General features: G+C 41.6%; 1 protein-coding gene across 2 annotated transcripts; it reads left to right on the plus strand.

The window, feature by feature from the left end:
- Window positions 1–2,799: 2,799 nt before the first annotated feature.
- Window positions 2,800–15,466, plus strand: fam83ha (family with sequence similarity 83 member Ha). Of its 2 annotated transcripts, XM_040139594.1 has the most exons (11): window positions 2,800–3,036; window positions 3,717–4,168; window positions 4,294–4,458; window positions 6,037–6,161; window positions 6,356–10,607; window positions 13,777–13,863; window positions 13,972–14,097; window positions 14,189–14,290; window positions 14,413–14,528; window positions 15,078–15,229; window positions 15,320–15,466. In XM_040139594.1, the coding sequence occupies exons 2-11, from the start codon at window positions 3,725–3,727 to the stop codon at window positions 15,337–15,339; spliced, it is 5,589 nt and encodes a 1,862-aa protein (XP_039995528.1). In that variant the 5' UTR covers window positions 2,800–3,036; window positions 3,717–3,724; the 3' UTR covers window positions 15,340–15,466. The 2 variants fall into 2 exon arrangements, with proteins under 2 accessions (XP_039995528.1, XP_039995529.1); XM_040139595.1 differs by lacking the exons at window positions 13,777–13,863; window positions 13,972–14,097; window positions 14,189–14,290; ... (1 more) ...; window positions 15,078–15,229; window positions 15,320–15,466 and adding an exon at window positions 10,705–12,022 and having other exon boundaries at window positions 2,802–3,036.
- Window positions 15,467–15,902: the final 436 nt, after the last annotated feature.

Below are 15,902 nucleotides of genomic sequence, written 5' to 3' on the forward strand. Positions count from 1 at the left end.
GAAGTTCTACTTTTATTTTCACCACCATTTGTTGGCAGCTCTTACTCTGAAATCATACAGTTATCCTTCTGTTTCTTGTTCTGCTTTGAAAACTTGAATTGAAATATTCCCCTCCGCCGTGTTTCTGTTGATTCAGCCAAGCCAAAAGTTTAAAGATTCTATCCACACAACCAGCTACGATCAAGAACAGTACTTAAGGTTTTATTAACAGTATGTTATCTACTGACCTCTTCCCAGCTGATGCATGGGAGCTTTATAGTGGAGGCCTGACACACGGCATGCTGGATATTTGTCGAATCCCAAGACTCTCAGGCTGCATCTGTCGCGTCTACACTGGTGTGTAAGAAGTTGATTATTCAACAGGATTGTATTCTTTATCACAGTACATGCGACATAATAATGAAACAACCCTCACTTTGATCAAATGTAAAGTAAAATGTCATACATCTGTCCCCAAGTATCAGAGTATATCTAACAGGCATGAATTTTATCTTCTAATACTTTGAGTAAACAAGCCTTACTCTACAAGGCCTCCACGTACGCACAGTCGAATCTCATCTACTCTGTTGTCTACTGTTTGTTTACCACAGGGGATACTGCGTCTTTGTTCCGCTTCACCAACACCGGCCCATTCTGACACCGTGTTATCACATAAATCATATCGGTTTGTTTGTATGTTGGATTCACACATTCCTGGAGATGTTATATGAAGGGGGAGGGTTCCAGCTCTGATTCAGTGTGTGGCCAAGTTCGTGTTTCATAATCAGAGCTGTGAGTCACAAAACCAAAAGGCAGGACCCCAAACGTGTATGTTTTAATGTGAGCTACGGGAGTTAAAGGAGCGCAGCGGTGAATGCTGCCCTATGGTATGTAGTGTAGCAACTATCTATGAACTGAGTGAGTATTCATTTTAATGTTTCTATTCCAGCTGCTCCTCTGTGTGCCCTGGGTGGTGCCTGAAGGGAACAATGAGGGATTGTCTTCAAGTCTTCACTTGAGCAGCTACGTTGCATCACTTCCTTTACTTTGGTTACATCAGATTCCACCCTGTCCAGGCTATTTTAGGTCTGACTGAGGAGCAGGCCTTGAAGGAAAAACACTGCATTTCTCTCTCTATCGCACTCCTTTCAGGGTTTAACAAAACATGAGTTACGAGGCCCGGTCTTGGAATCCCATTGGCTTTCGTCCAACTTCAAAGCTAGGTTTCCACATCAGCACTCTCATTAAACCTTAAGTCTGAGGTCATTATTGTAAATGGTGCAAGAATATTGTTAATTAACCATGAAAAGAAACAAACAAATCAATGATGGCACCATGTTGGCAGAGGATGCGTTTCCCTCAGGCTTTGAGGCTTTTCCCTGGCCACCGCGTAATGCTCTGCTGTTTTGTTTGTGTTACTAGACTGCACCTGCACCATCCAGGCATTTAAGCCTTGATACCACACAAATAACACTCTACACTCTTTACTGGAGGGCTGACAGCATTCCCGTCTTTGCCGCTTTTCTGTTACTTAGCCGCTTTTAGCGATTTTATTAGTCTTTTCATTCAAAATATTTTGCAGGTCTTGTTATTTTTGGCGACCCATTCTCCCATGGAATGAAAGATGTCCTTGTATAGGAAAATGGAAAAGGGTCTAGGGGGCATTTGATGTCATCAGTTAATGGCTGTGTAACAAAATAACCTATTAGCAGAAATCAAGAGACTCATACAGTTTAAGAAGTTGCCTGTAGCTTGTAACTCAATGTACAATTAACACTGTAATTACTATAATAGCCTATCAAAATTACAATTAATTATCTATCGCTATTCATCTTCCTTTAATTCATCCAACTTTAATTATGATTAGGTAGGATTCCTTAATGCCTATAATTAGGCGCCACCCTTTTTCAAAATACTGTCAGATAAGTCACCATTTACAAAAGGTTTATAAGCAGGGCTGGATTCATTGACTAGGGAGGCCCCGGGGCAAAAATCAGCGATGGGCCTCTACTGACCACCCAGATTTTTTTGTGTATGCAGAATTCTTAATAATTTCTTTTTGGTAATTTGACTAACCAAAATTTTATCCAGGAATTTCTCCCATGTAAGCACAGTATAAAGTGAAATATTAGGTCTTTTAGATTTTAACTCAGGGCCCCTCTACAAGAAGGGACATAATATCAGTTATCTTATTTTTGTTCAGGTATATTGTGCTTTAGTGGTACCTATTACTAAAGAAATCAGCTATTTATCAAATACTACAAAGTTACTGCCACAAAAGTTAACTTGGAGCGTTCCAGTCCCCTAAGGATCTGGGAGCCCGGGGCAATAGTGTGCCATGATTCATTGGTAACACAGTGGTGGCTTTATTGATGGTTTTTCATAACATGGCAATCCAAGGGTTGCCTATTAATAGCTTCCACAGGATCTAAAAAGCACTAGTAAGTTAGTATTTAACCATTAATAAAGCCATTTATTACAACTTATAAACCTTTTATTTGGTGCCTCATTTGAAACTGGCCTCCTGTTTGGTCACTGTGTATGACAGTATCCATATATTCATATCTGCCTATATCTTAATGACACCATACTGACTGGGCAGTTGGGTTACACATGTAAAGGAAAGGCGAGAACGATGGCGAGTATGAGTGGGTATGAGTGCTGAGCTTATGCAGCGGCCAAACCTTGGCTGACATGACGTTCATCCGCCACTAGTCACAGCAGGCGGGACGGCAGATGTGCGGAGTCCGGCTGCCTCTGGACGCGCAGGAGCGAGCGAGCCGCGGAGCTCCAGCTGAGGCGGGGCCAAGTTGCGTCGACAGAAGTTTTTTTTCCCCGCCGCGCTCCGTCTCAGGCATTCTCGCCAGCATGCCTCGAGCATGACAGCGAACTGGTTCAGCTGGGTGACGGGGGGGGGAAAAGCGATGTAGCAGGGAACCTTCGCCAAGTCCCACCTGGACCTAGAGGCGCGACGCGACCGCGGAGGGACCGAAGGACACGATGACTGTCGGCTCTAAGTTTGCCGGACGAGAAGCTTGACGACTAAGTATCGGCGGGGTAAGAGCTCCACATAACGTTAGGCCTAGAGCAGTGTTTTATGGATGTGAAGTTTGGGCCACACCGACCTGTGCTACAGCGCCTAGCTCTTTCTAAACATTTCTGACATGTCTAAGTGGAAAGAAGTGCGTACAACTCCGGATTAAAATCTCAGCAGTTAAGATTCGGGGAACCAGAAACTGTCCAGTCGGTGATTTACTCTGTTACGTCGGTGTTTCTGTTTCAGTCGGTAAGGTTTTTAAGGTGTTTTGCTCGTGGCTTTAAATGAACGTGCAAATGGAGACCTTACTTTTTGACCAGAGGGAGGAGCCACACCCAGAATCATCCGTCCTGTGGTCAGATACCATCTTCCCCTCCTTACTGTCTGGGCTTTCTCTACGATAGTGTTGGAACAGAGAGGATCCCCGTTGTAATGGCTCCATCTGTCCAGAACCTAAAGACACTCAGTTTACTCTCAGATATTCACATTTCAGAGACTGGAACCCATGACATGTTGGCATTTTTGCTTGGAAGTGATTTGTAACAGTTCACTGATTAAATTTGATGAATCATTTTAATTGAATTACCGGTCGGCCCTGTCTACTTTAAACCTTCTTTAAACAGTTGTGTGGCATGAAAACTGTTCATACAATATGCAGTAAAATGAATCATGTGTCTTCTTTTGCCCTCGCCCTCCTTAGACAACAGTATGGCACGTCGCTCTCAGTGTTCCTCTGCTGGGGATAACCCCCTGGACCCCAACTACCTCCCTCCTCACTACCGGGAAGAGTACCGCTTAGCTATTGACGCACTGGTCGAGGATGATTTGGAAGGATACTACAAGTTCCTCCAAAAAGCCGATGTGGTGGACTTCCTGTCCACATCTGAGATTCAGCATATTCAGAGCTCTGTTCAGGTCCCTCTGCAGAGCCACCACCCTGAACAACATTTTCTGGAGACCGGGGGAGATGGCTCCTCGGACACTTACTGGCCGATTCACTCTGACCTGGATGTCCCAGGTCTGGACCTTGGATGGCCTCAGCTGCATCACTTCATTGGGCCCACAGAGGTCACCACTCTGGTCAACCCCCCTGAGCCTGACATGCCGAGTATCAAGGAGCAGGCCCGACGGCTTATCAAGAACGCTCAGCAGGTTGGCCTTCCACTTTCTTCATAAAGGGACACCTCGTTCCAAACTCGACCTTGAATTGTCAAAGTCAAGCTGTCCTGACAGTTTTGTTTTCACATTGGTTTTGTTTGTGGCTTTTATCTTCTCAGGTCATTGCTGTAGTGATGGACATGTTTACTGATGTTGACCTGTTTGAAGATATTCTCAATGCTGCCACGAGGAGCGTTGCCGTCTACATCCTTTTAGATGAGCAGAATGCACATCACTTCATCACCATGGTGACCAACTGCAGGGTCAATCTACAGAGCATTCAAGTGAGAACATATTCCTTTAAAACAATTTTACATTTTGGTGCAGGCACTGTAATATATAAAGCTGGGCTATAAATATTCAATTCAATAAACAAAACAGAAAAGGCTGGTTATACTGTACTTAGAAATTGCATTACATTTCTTCCCTTTTCCTTTAAATACCCCCAGTCAACATAGCACAACAACCCCAGTCATTTTTGGAAAGCTTCTGAAAAGGTCTGAACCTGACCTTTTCGATTAAGAGGAGAACCTAGTAGCAGTAGTAAATGAGTTAGTAAATAAGCGTAAATATATGGACATTTTAATGAGCTCTTTTGTTAAAAAAACAAGAAAGGAAGGTTATGAATGCAGTGACGATGCCTTAACTACTTTTATATTCATTACACTCTGAAACCAGAAGATGAAAAACATTAAATATGCTAATGCACTTTTAAATACTTAAAGGATAAGTCTGGTGATATTCAAGATTTTCAACAAATCCAACGAAAAGATCAAAAGCATCAACAAACTGAAGTGATCGAAGCATTGTCTTTGTATCCATAGCGCAATACAGTTTATACCTGCTGCACTGGGTGATATGTTCCTTTGTTATGATGGACATGGGCATTGTAGTTTTATTGTTGTTGGTGTATATAATAATATTCACTAGAGCACCAAATACGTAGTTTGGATAACATTTGCTGAAACCTACAGTAAACAGCTTTTTTGAAAGTTAAAATATATATTTGCAGCCTGTTTTTAAAGATTTACACCTTCAGCAGGAATGAATGGGCTTGACGCTTGGAGACAGGAAAGGGGAAGTCACAAAGTATTGAGAAACATGTTTTTTTTTTTGGTCTTTTCATGGGATTATTGACAGTAACATAAATACAGAATAAAGCTAATCTTATCCTTTACCAGTTACCGCTGTTGGTAGAGGTGACTCTATCATGCAAATAAAGGAAACCTGTCAGCCTTTTTTTCCCAAACATCACAGGGCTAGCATGCACTTCCAACTGCCTTGACTATTAGAAATGTATTAGATAATATTATTTGAAAGTGACTGAGCAAAAATCAGTGAACAAGATATTTAATAACACCTTCGCCTTGCTTTTTCAATCAATGTGAAGCATTTTGTGTGTGTCAAATGCTTTATATGCTGTATATTATATGTTTGGTTTTACTGTATGCATTCTTTGTGCCTCTTGTGCATGCCTGTAACCCTATGCCAAGCTGTCTTTTTTTAATTATCTTTTTTGTCATATTCGTTTTTATGTACTTGCTCAAGTGAAATGTAGCCATTTGGACAAATCTGGTGCATTTACATCACATTCATGTTAATTAATATCTGTTGTCCCTGACATATACAGTGAATATATATAGTAATGTATTTTCCCATTGATAGAAATCACAGTAGCTGCATATTACTGTAAAAGTGAAACTTGAAATGCAGCCATTTTCTATCTTCTGATCTCAAAGGTGGGAGTGCTAATGCAATGCTGCCACCTAGCTCGGGTTGCAATAAAATACACTAACACCACTAGATGTCCTACTTTGGCTGAATATTCATCATACTTGGGTGATTTGATGTGTGTCTTGCAGTTTTTGCGTGTGAGAACAGTCTCTGGCATCACGTACCACTGCCGCTCAGGGAAATCCTTTACAGGTCAGATGATGGATCGTTTCTTGTTGACAGACTGCAGGGCTGTGCTGAGTGGAAACTACAGGTGAGGCCATTTAAAACTGCCACAAAAAGGCATACCTCTGCACCTCATACCACACAAGGATTTGACACACACACACACACACACTTGTAACGAGATTTTTTAATGAATGTATTCAAATTGCATCTGTTTGTATTAAAAATCTGACATGCATATGCAATGAATTAATTCACAACTGTTGTCATGTTTCTGTCCAGCTTCATGTGGTCTTTTGAGAAGCTCCACCGCTGCATGGCACACCTTTTCCTAGGACAGCTCGTGTCGACCTTTGATGAAGAGTTTCGGATTCTGTTTGCTCAGTCCCAACCACTGATGATTGAAAATGTGCTCGCTCAAACGGAAGATTTGAGCCTTTTACAAAAGAGGCAATACCCAAGTGAAAGAACTTCACTGTACAGAGAACCCAGGAAATTTCGATCACTGGACACCGGTCATTCAGAGGAACGGGTGAGACGTTCCTATGATGAACGTGTGGATGTGGATTGGAGAATGATTCCACTCAAAAGGCAGGGGTCCCTGCAGGGCCCTTCAGATATGTACAGTAGATATCCCTCCCAGCAGCCTCACATGGATCCGTCTTTTGATCAGGGCCCCTCCAGGATGGCCACGATGGAAATTCCTGCCTTCAAACGTCACAGTTATGCTGAAGGTGTTCATGGTGGATTCTCTTATCCGTTCCTGCAGCAACAGGGAATGCCAGAGCCTGAGAACCAGGGAAAGCAGTTTCACAGGGGGCAGCAGCCCTATCCAGGGCCTGGACCAGGACCAGAAGCAGATTACAGTGGCTACGACAAGTTCTGGGGCCAAGACTATCATTCAGCAGATCAGTACTCTGAACCTGGTTTACCACAAGAGATGCAACCACCTGATAACTTTGACCCTGTGCTTAACTATTTATCATCTACCAGAAATGTGGACTTTGACCAGAGTCCGGAGAAATTACTACCTGCAGCAGATTTACCATTTAGTTCATCTTACCCTAGAAGACTGAGTTTAGGCCAGCCATATGCCTGCCAAACCTCTCCCACCCCCTCAAATCCAACTGATCAGATGCAGTTTTTCCAGGAGCCTAACACTGACCGCAAGGATCATACAGTGAAACGAGGGCTAAGAAACTGGAGGATCAGCTCATACCTCAGTGCATATGATAACACAGGAGATGAAGGCCTGCCACCGGCAGGGAGCACTGAAGCACTGCCACCTCAGGCACCAGACCCTTTTGAAGACCCCTCAAACCCCCTACAGCAAACAGCACGAGGCATAGATTTTTCAGTTCCTAAAATCCCTAATGTCAGAGAGTTTAAGGTTCCTGCAATACCCAGGGCAAGTCAGATGCCAAGTTACACCAAAACCACTGTAAGAGAACAGCAAAAGAAATTGCCTGATGAACCTACTGCAGGGGCAGCAGAGACAGAAAAAAAACCGACACCTTCAGAATCATCATCCACAGCAGAAAGAAAAATGGCAGAGGAAACAGGACAAAAAGAGGAAAAAGAACCAAAAACCACTGCTCTCCGAAGGGAGGAGTCATTCCGTAGGAAGTACAATGCTGCAACGCCAAGGAGTTCCAGATTAAGATCCTCGCTGATATTCAGCTCTCTTGATCAGCAGCATGCTTTTCAAGATAACAAAACTGCTCCAGGCCAACAGGGTGAGGAAAGTGACAAAAATGAGGCAGAACAGACAAAACTACCTTTTGTTTCACAGGTTTTAGGACAAAGGCGATCTGCTGCAAGAGAACCTTTTGAATGGAGCCGTTACATAAAGTCACGCACTTTTGATAACTCAGCCACAGAAACATCCAAACCAGATGATGGAGACAGTAAGGCAGATATTAAAGATCCATCAAAGGTAGAAAATTCAAAGGATCTTTCAGAAAACCGTGGGTCACAGGAGTCATTAAAACTGCCAGATGTAGAGCAAGCTACTTCTTCACCATCAGTGCCCCGATCCAAGCCTTCTGAAGACGAGCAGCCCAAATCTGATGAACCAGTGCAAGCACCCAAATCTTTGCTCACCACTCCATTGTGTTTAGATATGAATGATCCTGATAAGAGACTCACGTTTTTCAAAGAGTTGGCAGCAAAACGCAAAGCTGCTAAGGCTGCAGAAGCCGAGAAGAGCAAAGACAAGGCTCCAATGAAACCACCAACTGATCACAAAAATAATACCACCGTTAAAAAGGAGGAACATGATCCAAAAGAAGCCTCAGAAAAGATGATTAATACTTTGCCACCTGAGGGTTTATCTGACAAAAATGTTACTGTAGATGATGAAGGGAAAACAGCATCCACAGAGGTATGTGAGTCTGTCAGTCTGTCTTCAGAGGCCAGTGTTAAGACCAACAAGCAGGACAGTCTTGTTAAAAATGATCCCAGAGTTTCGACTGATTCAGAGAAGAAAGAGCCGAAAACCAGCAAACCAGCAACATCTATGCCTTTTTCTGAAGAAATAGAATCTCGTCCTAGTGAAACTCCTAAAGACCCAAAGCTGTCAAAACCTGCTGTAAAAGAGTCAAGTCATCCACTTATACCAACAAATGCTACCCCTGCTAATGTTCCTTCTCCTGCACAAGGTACTGATGAAAGGGAAAGCCCAAGCTGTGATTCTACCTCAAATGAGTCTAGTTCACACACTCCCAGTTCAGTGGAGGCCCCACCTTCTTCTGCATCTGCTGCATTGGATTCTAACGCCCAAAGTCCTGAATCACTTCAGTTAGAAACCAGAATGTCCCAACCTGCGCCACGATCTGAACAACAGACTGGGTCAGAGTCGAGCTCTTCCAACCCATCCGTTCAAAGCTCTTCCTCTGATCACAGTCTGTCAGATTCTGGTTCACAGTTCAGTCCAAGTCCTGCAACCTCTAGCTCTGCTCCTCTTTCCACTCCTGGAGAGACTTTATGTTCTAATGTTACCCCAGAAGACTCCAGCTCAATCCCTTCCTCCAGCATATTGTCTCCAAATTCTGATAAAATAGAAGCACAGGAATCTGTCAGCTCCTCACCACATGAGTCCTCCCAAACAATTGACAAAACTTCTACAGGATCTACAGAATCTGAGGCTTCCCAAGCTCCTGTAGATCCTGTTTCCCAGTTGACGTCATCCAAGACCCCTACAGCGGTTGACTCTGCAGACGTGGAATCTGATATATCTCCAGACACATATGCAGCTTGTGCAGAACCAAACACATCCTCATTACAGTCCACCACAAAGACAAATTCCGAGGAGGTTTGTGTTCCAACACCTTCAGAAAAAGATGAACCTGAATCAGAAAATATCTCTGTCCCAAAGGCTGTTGCCAAGGAATCTGAGGTTCTTGGATCATCAAAGGATGTCAAAGCTGATAGCACACCTCCTAGTCTTAGCCCTTTATCCCCCAAGTCAAGTTTACCTAATGTACCTGATCTAGAAAGTTCTACTTCTAGACCCGATCAAATTGAGACTACTACTCTCCACTCCCCACCTGAGCAAACCCCATCAGAAACATGCTCTCCTGTCAATCCAGACATTACTCCTAATGCTGACCAGTCCACGACAAATGTATCTCCACAAGTTGCACTAACACAAGCAACCCCTCCCGTCGAACTTATACTGACAGGATCTCTCACTCTTATGCCTGTCGAAACAGTATCATGTTCTTCACCTCTAACTGAGTCAGTTGGATCAGTATTTTCCCCTGAGGCTGAAAAAACAGAAACCAACATGTCTGCATTGTGCAGCCCCTCAGATACACCCTCTCTTCCTAAGAAGATTACAACAGACTCCAACGAAACTCCAATGCCCCCATTACCAGAAGCTTCTAGCCCAACTGAGCCTACCTCAAAAATTTCAGCAGAGACTGATGTGCAATGCAAAACACCTGAATCTGTGACTTCTGAAAGCTACCCTTCAGAGCCACCTGTACCTGCTGAAAATCGTAAACTAAACCATCAGAGTGTAAGCAAAGAGCATGAATTGTCTGGCCCTGGTAAGAAGATACCTGAGGATACTGACGCCACAAATAAGGTCAATAAAAGTACTATGCAGGAATCTGTCGGAAGTGAAAAATCAAATGACCAAATGGGGAAAAATGACTGCTCTGAACAGGCAGCGATCACATCAGATGAAGTCGTTCCTCTGTCACCACTGTCCAAGCAGCCAAAATCAAGCCAGTCTCGCTATCACTCCTCAACAGCCAACGTGCTCTCAAGCAGCAACCTCAGAGACGATACAAAGCTGCTTCTAGAGCAGATTTCTGCCAATAGCCAGAGCAGGAACGAGGCTACCAAAGAGTCCCCTGTCACCGATGACGAGAAAGAAGATGAAGCTGACAAAAATGCCAAAAGGGAGAAAGAAAGAGGGATCAGGACACTTAGCAGTGGGCAGCCTAAGTCGACGCAGGAGAGGGAGAAGGTGCTTGAGAGGATCCAGAACATGAGGAAGGATAGGAAAGTTTACAGTCGTTTTGAGGTATGAATACATACAGCACCGCTGTTACTTTCTCCAATTGAAACGCACATTTGGTTGCCTCTGTGGTAAATCGGTTCGTGTCTCTGCTACTTCACAGATGGCACCTTAACTTTTATCCCAAGGAATGTTGAGAGAAAGAAACAGTACATACAGTATGTGTAGAAAGAAGATGAAGTCAAGTAAAAAGTTTGAGTGATGCGCAAAGACACGAACTTCAAAGGGTGAATCGAATACAAAAGGATACAAACCTGTTGTCCCAATTACATGTGCCATGTTCAACAAAGGGCTAACTGTGGGTGAATAACCAAATTGCTACCAGTGTGAAAAGTTCATGGACTGAGAATACGTATGTGGTCGAATATGTTTTTACAGACTGCATGGGTAAAGTGCAATGTGTGCAACAGATTTTCTTCTATCATGAACCCTGCTAAGGCTTTTTTTTTTTTTTAAAGCACCGACAGCCATTACATTACATTACATTAATGTCAGCTGGTTTTTTAGACAAAATGTGATGTTCAAGTGTAGCAGATAATCTAAAGTAGTCTGAGTTTGGAAAACTGTAAAATAATGTAGTTTGTATTGTTGTATTTCACAGTCATGTTAATCAAAAAATGTTGATTATTACATATACATGTATTTGTGAAACAGGTGGATATGTAAATGCATATCCATGAAAGGCAATTTATTTCATGTAAATAAATAAACTTTAATTCTTTGCAATCTGAATCAAACATTGAATTGAAAAATGCTGAACAAACCTGAGATTGAATCAGAATATCATCTTAATGATATACCAACAATAGTACCGTGTAAATCATTGCACACTGTGCAGTATGTAATGTTTCTGTTTCTTTTATCTATTCAACATTAGCTAATAGGAGTCATTTAGGTTAGATGTCAGTTTTATAAACTGCACCTGGTTGTTTTAAAGGTTCAGTTCTCCCAAATCACCCAAAGTATTTTTATATAGTAAAGTAAATTATTTTTATTAAATGATTTGTGAAGCATCCATCCATTAGCTATACTGCTTATCCTTTTGAGGGTTGCGAGGGGGGCTGGAGCCTATCCCAGCGGACATTTGTGAAACAAACACATAGTTAAAAATATGTTGCTTTCAAATTATTTAAATTTAATCTTTGGCCATGTAAAGCCAAAGCTACATGAAAGTACGGGGTTATTTTTTGTAATGTACTGCAACCAACCCTTTAATTATCTCTGAAAATTTGCCTAACCCCTTTATTTTATAAATGAAAACTTGTCATATCTGTACATTGAAACAAGAAATGCTGAAGCTGCAAATAATTTACCTAACAGTAAGAGAGTTGTGCTCTGAAAGTTAAACTTTTTATAATGAATTTATGATACCTTTGTTCAGCAACATTTGCCATTTGTAAATAAAATTTCTTTAAAATGTGTTTTTCTGGCTCCTGTGTGCCTGATGTTGCAAAAGGAAGTTACTCATAGAAGCTAAACTGGTTCAGTTAATCAAGTTAGAAACGTTTCATAATCTATAACAGGAGTTTTTCACGGCAGACATTTTGAGTTGTCATAATAGAAAAAGTACAGATGTTATTAATAACGTTAACGATGGCTCCATTCTTTTCAAGCGCCATGACAGTGGGACAGTGAGGCGACTTGCACAATACCAGGACCCTGAAACTGAAGCCCCTACATGGAATCAGCCATCATTCATTTTATTATTAGCGCTCGTGCTAAGGCTTTTTGAGATGTTACAGTAGGATAATACTGTAACATCTCAAAAAGCCTTCTGTGAAAAAGGCCTACAATTTTTTTTTATGTATCCCTAAGCTTATGCAAATGCTCTGCAAAAGACAGTATTTTCTAGAAATATTATACATAATCAAGTTCAAACATCTGCAAAAATATGACATTAATAACATTTCTAACAACTCTTGATTTGTGACAGGATTGAAAATCAGTTGCTCAGTGTGAATTACTGAACGTCTTTCTCATCTTGACCTCAATGAGATGATCCATGGAGCTGCAAAATGCGACCAACTTGTACTTCATATAATATTATTTTGCTATTTATCATAACACGTGTTATACACAGATTGATTGCAATATACTATATATTATTAAATCATCTGTATCTTGATTACACCATGAGAAACATATCACGGTTATATCATTGTGACTTGCTTACCCTGTAATTGCCAAGATTATACAAGCTATCCCAACATCTCATGCGTGTCCCACCACAATGACTTTACCTCTGGGACCACCCTCAGGCCAAAAAGCAAAGTTAGTGCTGCAGAAAGCTATGAACACTTGCTCATCAGAGGTCAAAAAACTAGGGTGTAGATATATAGTATAGGCCTTTCCCCTGGCGTCACCCTCATTACAGCATCACAAGGCTGCTAGCCTGCTGTAGACGTAGTTGTTTTTGATGACACGATACATTTAGGACCATGATGCACATGATGACCCTCATACAATTTTTTAAGTTATATTAATGAGTCTGTGTTCTCCTGGGCAGAATATTGAAGAATTCATTTGTGTTTCAGTGTGTATCTTTGCCTCCCACGGGGGGGGGGGGTCAAAGGTCAATATCAACTACTCAGCAGCATACCTGATGCTGACTTGGATTTAGTGGGCACCTCTGTATTTTAGAACAACACAGAAATCAACTCTTATTCCTCAATAGATGAAGAGCATCTCAAGCTTTTGCCAACGTGCCATGTTCTAGTCTAGTCTCTCCTGCCTTAATGATCCCGATTTATTGACTCGATCTGATTTACTTACAAAACTTTGTGGGGCTTGTTTTGCAAAAAAGTATGAAAACTGATTAAGCTCTCACTGCGAATGCAATTGCCACCGGTCACATGCTACAGTGCGTAGGTTATGAAAGAAGGACTCCTATGCCACATAAGAAACAGTGGGCCTCTTGTCTTAAAGTGTCGCTTTGCCTCCACTGCTTGCAAATGTCTTGATAAGCTCGTACTGAATTACTCTAATCTTTAAAGAACCCTGGCTGCCTGGAGTACATCAAGTCTGCGGCGAAAAGACACACGAGAGTAGTTTTTCCAGAGTTTATGTTTATTTTGTTGTTTGTTTGGGATCAGTATAAACTTTCGCTAGAATGATTTCAACCCTGAGGAGAGTGTTCCACATCACAGCATTCAGCTGGTATGCTTTTGTTGTAAAGACTCTCGCTGCCAAGGATGGAGAGGAGTTACCAACAGGAATCTTTGTTTATGGGGGACCTTGGAAATACCTTACTTTTTTGAATTTGGTGAGTACGCTACCTTCATGACCTAGTAATAATAGTGCATTAGTGTATAATAAGATGTCTTGCAGACATGAAAACGGATCGTGGAAAATAATAATGCTTATATTTCAGTTGTTGCAAATGTCGTTCTTTGGACTGGCCGCAGTGAATGATCTACAACCTGGGAAAAAGTCCGAGAGTACTCTGAACAGATTTAAAGACCTCCTCTTCTCTGTCTTTGCCTTCCCTGTGGGCATGGTGAGAATCATGTTTCCTAAAATCCTGCATTTTTTTATCATTAAATAATCGTCATGCTCTACATTGACACTGTTCTGTGCATTTTGTTTAGTTTGTTGTTCTACTTTTCTGGACGATCTTTGCCTATGACAGAGAGTTAGTCTACCCAGCTACTATTGACACCTTCTTCCCCCCCTGGATAAACCATGCTATGGTCTGTAAACTTTCTTTTTTTTTTTTTTTTGAAAGAATCTCTCGTACAAAGTTAAATCAACCTGATTCTTCCGTCATAAACCATCGCACATAATGAGTCATTCGCACACTGTTTTTTCTCAGCACACATTTGTCCTGCCTGTTTTACTTGGAGAGGTGCTGGTGCAGCCTCACGTCTACCCACAGACTAAACATGCGCTGGCCGCATTAGGAGTTGTGGGCTTAGCTTACTTCTTCTGGTAAGTGACGAGCCAGCATATATAGTAGAATCATGACAGTAATTTCCGAACTTTAATGGGGATTAAGTTAACACATAAATATATAAGAATTTTAAAACAAAGAATTTCCTCCTTGATTTAATATTTTTCATCTGAATCTGACTGAATCTTTAATATCTCTTAATGTAGCTACATGTGTCTATGTTCCTACTGTAGCTAGTCTAGGCCAGTCCAGCAGCGGTGTTGATCGGTTCACAATGCAAACAGCTTGAGGGTGAAGGCTTTGAACCTCTAACAGTTCTGGCACACATACTCTAACGCTGCCTGTAGATCCTAATGTGTCTGACGGTGCAAACAATAAACATACTGTATGCTGAGGATGAAACTGTTTTATTATGCTGAGTGTTTTTCTGTTATAATGATTAGTATCATCAGTGTCAATGGGCGGGAACAAAAGACATACTAGGTCTTTGAGACAAGACAGTACAAGATGATCAGACAGATACGGCGATACTGAGAATCCTTTTCTCCTTTTTCTCTCTCTTGCTCTCTCTAAAACATGTTCTGCAGGATTACATGGGTGTACTTGTCAGTTGGGATTTGGGTGTATCCCCTCCTTGTCCACTTCAGCACTGCTGGTCTGGTGGGCTTCTTCTTATTTAACATGTCTGTGGTGGCGTTGTTCTACCTGCTGGGGAACAAGCTCAACAGCCACGTGTGGAGTAAGTGACAAAAACAAAGGTACCACTGGAGACAAACAACTGAATTCGAGTTAACTCGCCTCTGACCTCTCTCTTTCTCCTTTATTCTAGGTAAGGACATGAAAAAATGACAGCAAACACAAAGTGACTCTCAGACTTCCTGCCAAAAGAAAACAAATACAGGTCAAATACAGTAGTAATCCTTTAAAGTGAGACTATGTTACTTTTGTGAGAAAAAATTAAAAAACACATTTGTCTTCTTACAAATGAAAAGTTGAATTTATACGCAATAAAGCCTTTGTTGGTCTGGTATGACCATAGTTAGTGTGAGCAAATAACATTGTATAACACATTTTTCTGAGTCATTTCACAGGATATATGATTCCTCTCCGCTTGTGCTACTCTTACATTAGTTTAGCCTTTTAGCTAAAAGTTAGACAGTAGTTTAGTAGTTTAGGGTTTGCACTGTTCCATTAGTTGTAGCCACAGTAGCAAAAAGGACACTTCAAAGGGGTTAATTGCTTTATGTTCTGAAATTGCCTAAAACAGCGCTGATGTAAATATTACAGTTTAATTTTAGAGCTCGGCAAGGGGGTTTTAACATCGAAATACAGCTGAATAATGCAATTCATACATTAAAGCAGGCAAGCAAGTGCCACTGACGATAGCACAAGAAAGCCTCCTGTGTCTATAT

The sequence above is a fragment of the Xiphias gladius genome, chromosome 11 (assembly GCF_016859285.1).
Source record: "Xiphias gladius isolate SHS-SW01 ecotype Sanya breed wild chromosome 11, ASM1685928v1, whole genome shotgun sequence".
Lineage (NCBI taxonomy): Eukaryota > Metazoa > Chordata > Actinopteri > Istiophoriformes > Xiphiidae > Xiphias > Xiphias gladius.

What these genes read in the sequence shown, in the direction of transcription:
- fam83ha (XM_040139594.1), top strand. Translation starts at nt 3,725, where the DNA reads ATGGCACGTCGCTCTCAGTGTTCCTCTGCTGGGGATAACCCCCTGGAC. An exon ending in TCAATCTACAGAGCATTCAA is followed by an intron (nt 4,459 to 6,036) that starts GTGAGAACATAT and finishes TGTGTCTTGCAG; the next exon opens with TTTTTGCGTGTGAGAACAGT. An exon ending in CCTGGATAAACCATGCTATG is followed by an intron (nt 14,291 to 14,412) that starts GTCTGTAAACTT and finishes GTTTTTTCTCAG; the next exon opens with CACACATTTGTCCTGCCTGT.